The sequence below is a fragment of the Salvia hispanica genome, chromosome 5 (genome assembly GCF_023119035.1).
Source record: "Salvia hispanica cultivar TCC Black 2014 chromosome 5, UniMelb_Shisp_WGS_1.0, whole genome shotgun sequence".
In the NCBI taxonomy this organism is placed as follows: Eukaryota; Viridiplantae; Streptophyta; class Magnoliopsida; order Lamiales; family Lamiaceae; genus Salvia; species Salvia hispanica.
Window position 1 is genome coordinate 37,214,059 of NC_062969.1, and position 7,603 is coordinate 37,221,661.

Genomic DNA, 7,603 nt, shown 5'->3' on the forward strand with positions numbered 1-7,603 from the left:
ATATTCTAGAATGAGGACAAAACTTATAAGTATTTCATAAGAAGGCCAAAACTCGCCTTTTATATATGTATAGATAGATTGCAGTCATTATGTATATTGACTTAGGTTTGCAAGAAGAATATTATGCTGTAAGTAGTAGATATATACAAATTACATTTTTCTTGCAAAATTCTTTGTCTAAACGTATATAATTGAGATTTGGTTTGAATCCTCGTTAAAGTACTGTTAAATGATTTTATGAAAAAAAAAATTAAAGCTAGAGAGCTATATAAAATTTAAGTGCTTGGATTTTTTTTTTGAGATTTTGAAGTACAGTCTAATGTCTTTGGAAGTAACATGTGAAACTTAAAATTCAAAAAATCGATATCTTTATAACAACGCATCGAGTTCATTATTTAAATCGGACCGTGACATCATTCAAATGAACCTATAACATTGTCGATGAATTCCATAACTACAAATTAGGATAAAGTAAATATAATAAATATATGTCGCATAAAATTAGACGGATGATCACCCTAATCTAATGGAAACATGATGTTGCGTATCACCCATTCATAGTACTCACAAATTAGGATAAAGTAAAATAAATAATATTGCTGAGTACTATGAATTCGGGGGTGGCAGATATCTAGTTATTCTTGACCCGAATCGACCCGACCTGATACTCGCTGCCTGCAAAAAATGAGATATGGGCCGGGTACTTAAATGATAGATTGTCGAGTATCAGGATATGAGTTGGGGTCGATTTATAATATTGCTGTGTAGCGTTTATAATATTATTGTATAAGTGGTGTCACGGTATCAATTTAAGAGGGGTTGTCATTTTAACACGAACCTACCTCTCCAAATGTTTAAATAAACCAAAACTCTACGATAAAAGGAAGCAACAAATATTCTCTCAATTCCTAGTTGTGTCACCCTTTTTGAGTTATATATTCAAATTAGGCTATTTTTATGAAAATTTTTAATACATTTAATACATTTTATTTTTTAAAATTATTTATTTTAATATATTTTTTTAAAATTATTTAAATGTTTTAATGTTTTAAATTTGTAGTTAGTTTAATATTTTATGTCTCATTTATTCTCATTAAATATTTATTTTTTAATTATCAGAAGTGGAGTGTATATTAAAACAAATACTTATATTTGATCTTTTTAGTGTTGGCGGAGTCGACCAATCACTGCAAGCCTGCATCTACACTGGCTGTGCTTAACCGAAAGCTTTGCTTCGCCATAACCACTCGCGATTCCCCCTCTCTCTTTCTCGATGGCCACAGAACTCTCGCAATCGACCCTCAAGGACAAGTCTCAGCTCCTTACTCCTCTCAACACTCAAAATCTCCTCGATTCCGTTGACGCTTTTCTCTTCGACTGCGATGGTTCGTTTTCACACTCTCTCTCCGTAAACAATCACCATTATCAGTTTTTATAATCTCGAGATTTTTTTCTTGGAATGAAAATAATTAGGTGTGATATGGAAAGGAGATTCTCTGATTGACGGTGTTTCGGATACTCTGGATTTTCTTCGATCCATGGTGAATTCATAATATCTTAACTCTTTCATCAGGTTGATCAACTTAATTTCAGAAATAGATAACTGATTTGAATCGTGGTTGAAATCGTATGTCAATTTTGAGCAGGGGAAAAAGCTTGTTTTTGTGACGAATAATTCGACTAAGTCTAGAAGGCAATATGCTAAGAAGTTCCATTCTGTGGGAATTTCTGTGTCTGAGGTTTGTTTCTGTTGATAAATTATTTTCAAGTAGATTCGGAGTGTACGTGTTGTTAATAGCTCCAAGATTACAGGACGAGATATTCAGTTCTTCATTTGCTGCAGCAATGTACTTGAAAGTGAACAAGTTTCCTAAAGAAAAGAAGGTTTGTCTTTGTGTGACTTCTTATTTTCTCAATACAGTTATATCGTGAGGTTTTTCTTGTGGCTAGGTACTTCATTGAGCTTGTTTGGTTAGTCATACTTGCATAATATCAGTTGGTATATTAAACTTGAGCTTACTTGCTTTTGTAAATATGAAGTGTTGTAGCTGACTAGTGTTTTATAAAAGTGAAGGTAGAGTGGCTTCATGTTCTAATAAATGGTTTAAATTTACTGAGATAATACATGTTACTTGTGTAAGTCCATCCAATTATTTGTAGGTTTCTCTATATGAAGATAATGTATCCCTCTCTAGTAAGTTACACCCTGAATTAGGAGGCAATGGCTACAAAGCCTCAAGTGATAAACTTGTACTTCTTTTGACCTATTACAAGATAAATTTTACTAATTACAATTTGATTTAAGCTTTCAGATGCTTATAGGCATTTTCGTTAAGTGATGGCGATGCTATGATGGTGCAAACCTCTCATTTCCATGCATTGGTTTTGTAGGTGTATGTGATTGGTGAAGAAGGCATCCTGGAGGAACTGGAGCTTGCTGGTTTTACCCCTCTTGGTGGTCCTGTAAGCTTCCTGTAAATCCTGCAGTTCTTTAACATTACGGTCCAGTATCTTTTGTCATATCATACTCTTCTTAGTTGTATAACATAGTAATATGCTGGAAACATAATACCCGGCCATCTCACTATTGGGTTTCTTTGTCAACTCCTTGGAAAACAATTCTGTAAACATACCAATTTGTCTCCATATTGGGTTTCTCAGGTAAAGAACAAATCCTAAATGATTTAATTAGATTTTTTTTTTGTTATTGGATGTGGTAACTGGTGATAAGTGATCTTTTTATAATTGTCATCCTTCTTTCTTGAAAGTTTTGGTCTCATTTTTCATTACAAAACTTCAAATTAATGATTGAGGGCCAAACTCTGAACCTTTTTTCTAGATATATTCCATCAGTTGATAGCTCAATTAGCTACTACTGACAATCATCCTGTATCAGGTTCATGGATTTGCATTGTAAATGTATCACTCAGGCTAATACTTCCATTTACCAAATTAGGTAGTTTTTACTTTGAACGATAATTAATCAGCATATTTCTTGCAGGAAGATGGGAAGAAAACTGCCCATATGAAACGTAACAGCTTCTTTGAACATGATGAGAATGTATTTTTGCTTTCCTGCTCCAAGTCTCTTTTACGACCTAGCACCTTATTCTTTTTATCCATTGTTTTATGTACAATGTTACATCTACTCCAGGTCGGAGCTGTGGTGGTTGGACTAGACCAGTACATAAACTTCTACAAGCTACAGTAAGGACTTTGTCTCACAGTTTAATTTACCTATAACTGATATCAGTATCAATCTACATAACAGATTTCAAATGACTCCTAATCTATTTAATTCTGTTGAACTATCAACATCTATGAGCATAATCATGTTATCTGCAAGGTATGGCACTCTTTGTATACGTGAGAATCCCGGATGCCTATTTATTGCCACAAACCGTGATGCTGTAGGAAATCTCACCGATCTACAAGAATGGCCCGGTAAGTTTACTTTTGCCCCTTATATAAGATTGTTCTTATAATAAAAAATTGAAAAACTCCATATTTTGGTTCTTGAGTTCAGGCGCAGGATGCATGGTTGGTGCAATATGTGGTACAACACAGAAAGATCCAATTGTAGTTGGGAAACCCTCTACCTTTCTGATGGACTTCTTACTAGAAAAGTAAGTTAATTTGGTTAATTCTTATAGTTTGAGATATGAAATATATGTATGCAATGTAGCATTAATTTATGGACTAATATGTTTCTTGGGTTCGCAGATTCAACATCCCTACTTCTAAGATGTGTATGGTTGGGGATAGATTAGACACTGATATTTTGTTTGGACAAAATTCTGGCTGTAGAACACTTCTTGTATTTTCGGGTAAAAACTCTTCCTTCCTTTTTGGTAAAGGAACATCAATAATGGTTTCTCTACCAATTAAATTGGTTGTGTTTTCTTCATATATGTGGCTTCAAACTTTCACCTATGACGTGAGATTTTTTTGTTGATGGCACGTGCAGGTGTGACAAAAGAATCCGATCTCCAAGATCCATCAAACCAGATTCATCCAGAGTATATGACAACCATACTGTCGGACATCCTACATTTAGCCAGTAATATATTCTAAATCTTCTTTTTGGGAAATGATTTTCGTAGAGAATTTCTACGTACGTAATGCCCTTAACTTTTTAATCAGACCGAACCGGTTTTATATTAACCGGTTTTATTATTATTTATAATGTTTATTTACTGAATTATCCTTTATTTTAATTAAATCTTAAAATAACTTTAGTATTAATATTTAAACATATCAAATTAAATCTCCATGACTATGATTCATATCTAATACTCCCATCTTCCCGTCAAAACTCCCAATTAAATCTCCATGATCATGATTCATATAATCATATCTAATGCTCTCACCTTCACGTCAAAAAATTTCACTCCCATGTTCATTTTTTCTAATTTTCTTTTTCTTCCTTCTTTTTTATCATATCAAAGTATTTTATTTTCCTTCTTTCACTATCAAAGTATCAAACACTTCCCCCGGTTTTTCATACTCTTCGATCTTTTTTGCAGCTATCTTTCATGATTCAATACTTTGTTTCATTCTTCTTGCTTGCTAATTTTTGTGAATTAATTTTCCATTGGAACCACTAATTCTTATCACTTATCGAAGAATAGTTATCAATTAGTTGTGCAATATTTAAATTATAATTCCTAATGTCTGAATTCTCTGTTAATTGAGAGAATGAAGAGGAAGAGAGAATATCCAATATCCACATGCTATTAACAGTACTTTTATACAATTTTTGAGTCACTTTGAGACTATATCAACTTTTATATATTAAAAAAAGCTTCCGGCTAAAGAGACAAAAAACATGCATGTATAATGGTTCCAAAATATAGAGATAAACAATGAAAAAAAAAGAAATAAAAACAACGAAAATAATGTGCTAATATAAGAAGAGGCGCATATTCGCAAACCGAGGCAACTAAAATTAAAGTGGCCGGCTTGGAATATAGGCTCTCACAAAGTTCTCAAATCTTTAATTTTAAAAATATTAAGTTTTTTTTTATGAATAGAAAAAGTTTTATTTGATCTATATATTCAAATCGAAACGACAGAGGCGATTCACTGAACACTTTGTGTGCAAGCAGAAGATTTACATAGTCCCCTCAAATTATTATCAAATCACAAAATTAAATCTTTTCCTTGCAAAAAATAAGGGTGCATAACTGCATATTGCATAAAGCACAAAAAAAATGAAAAAAAAATCATGTACCTAGTTGTTTCAAACATGCACCTCTCCTCTTAAATATGTAAAAAATATCACATGACTAATCATACGAATTGGTTTGAGGAAGTTTATTAGGAGTATTGGTTTGAGGAAGGTTATTAGGAGTACAATTGTACTTTTTAGCTCACAAACAATTGATTTAAATTGATGAAAAATGTCACACCTCACATGATAAGCCATAATTCACTAACATTTAATGATACTTTGAATCATATTTAGTTTATTCACTTTGATTTTTTAATTATTAATTTTAATAATATTTAAATACTTAAAAAATGGAGTATTATAAATACGATTGAGAATAATAAATATAAGATTTTCATATATTTTGTTTAGACGGCATAAATTTTTGCATAATAATTGACATAAATATCAATTAATTTATATCTTGTAGTTAACATAATTAATTAAAATTAAATGGAATATTAGTTTGGTATGTACTCCCGCCATCTCTTCTCTACATTATTTTATCTCTTACTTTAGTATTTTTCACTTTTACAATTTATTACTATCATTTTATTAAAACAAATGCAGAAGAGTCAACGAGACTCCTTATGGAGAACAGATGAAGTATAATATTTTTTTATATTTATTTCCTAGTTATTTATTTTTTGTATTATGTGTGTTTTATTTATCCTAGTTCTTTTATAATCTATATTGCATTTTATTCTCTGTGTACCAAAATAAGCATCTAAAATATTTATAAGATCTTAACATCCATTTACTCATTTACTTAGGAGTATAGGGGAGTGTTATATTGCTAACTCAATGCTTAATTGCTAACTACAACTCAATAATAGCCATTAGATATTCAAATTAAAGGCCTAGATCATTAACCACAAAATATCAATACGATCAACAAAAAACGTCAATAAGGCTATAGGATTAATTCCAATAAAAATCAATATGGGTATTAATGTCAAGTTAGTTATAACTAACTTTTAAAAGAAATTCCAAAACTTTAAATTCATATAACATATATCAAATTAAAGATAATTTTATAAGGATTCCAACGATATACTACATGCATATGTTCCGACGTCAAAATTTGAAAAAAAAAATCTAGAATTTTCGTATTTTTCGTACACAGGCTAATGTCAATACAGCTAAGATAATATGTCAATATAAAGCATATATAATGTCAATCCTAAATTTGTGTTGACATTCTCAAAGCATTGTGTTGATATTTTCGAAACACTATATTGACATTTTCATCCAAAACCCTAATTTGGCGTTTTTTTTAAAAAAATTTCGATTTAATTAATAAAAACGAAAATTACACGTGGCAAATTGTAGACCACACGTTTTTTAAAATCATGTGGCCTTAAATTAGTTTTAGTTAGCAATTAAATGATGAGTTAGCAATTGATCACTCCCCTAGGAGTATAACTCTTTGCACTTTTATTTTTTTAATAAAATTAATTTTATTGATATTTTATTTATTTTAGCATAATAACTTGCGCTCTAGAATTAGAGATAGCTAAAAGTTGAGCAACGTCCATAGCTATTATTAATGATATTATCGTGTAATCTAAAAGATACATTCATAAACTCAAATTTCTATTTACAATTAACTAAACTTTTTAGTTATAAATAGGATTTCCTTAAACATAATACTATTATATTTTTTATTGAATATGATTGTTTTAATAATAAATATGATTTTAATTGCATAAAATGAAATAAGAGTTTATTTGAAAAAATAAGATTTTTTAATTAGCGAAAATTATTATTGCATACTCTATTAAAAGGTTTTACAAAATCCTATTTATTTTTTTTTAAAAATATTTACATCTAATCAAAGTCTCACTTACAAATTAGTCTTATTATCATATTTTATCTTAGGAAAAAGTTTATTTAATTTAAAACAATATTAAGTTTTTTTGTTAAATCCAGAAAGTCATATTTGTTCTAACTCTTCAAATCAAAATGTCTGAGGCAATTCATCGAATACTTTTGTGCAGGGAGAAAATTTACATGATGCCCTTAAATTATTATAAAATCTTGAAATCAATTTTTTCCCACAAAAAATAAGGATAAACTTTGCATAAACACACAATAAAGTTGAAAATTAAAAAAAAAATCAAACACCTAGGCATTGGCAGGTTTCGAACCCGCACCTTTTTCTTTAATATGTACTAGAATAACACAAGACTGATTATATGAATTGGTTGGAGGTTGATCTACATATATTATGATGTTATTTTTAGGGGTACTCTATACTATTTGGCTCATAACAAATAACTGAATAAAATTGATGAACAATATCACATGACAAATTGGAACTCACTAAAATTTTTGAAATTATATTTGAATCATATTTAATTTATTTATTTTGATTTTTAATTAATAATT

The 7,603-nt window shown here is 29.9% G+C and overlaps 1 protein-coding gene across 1 annotated transcript; it reads left to right on the top strand.

Moving 5' to 3' along the window:
• Positions 1-1,180: 1,180 nt before the first annotated feature.
• On the top strand, positions 1,181-4,222 carry LOC125190179 (phosphoglycolate phosphatase 2). Its single transcript, XM_048087395.1, has 11 exons — positions 1,181-1,385; positions 1,474-1,541; positions 1,647-1,739; positions 1,813-1,884; positions 2,392-2,463; positions 3,002-3,061; positions 3,155-3,207; positions 3,347-3,444; positions 3,527-3,626; positions 3,724-3,827; positions 3,968-4,222. The coding sequence occupies exons 1-11, from the start codon at positions 1,274-1,276 to the stop codon at positions 4,072-4,074; spliced, it is 939 nt and encodes a 312-aa protein (XP_047943352.1). The 5' UTR covers positions 1,181-1,273; the 3' UTR covers positions 4,075-4,222.
• Positions 4,223-7,603: the final 3,381 nt, after the last annotated feature.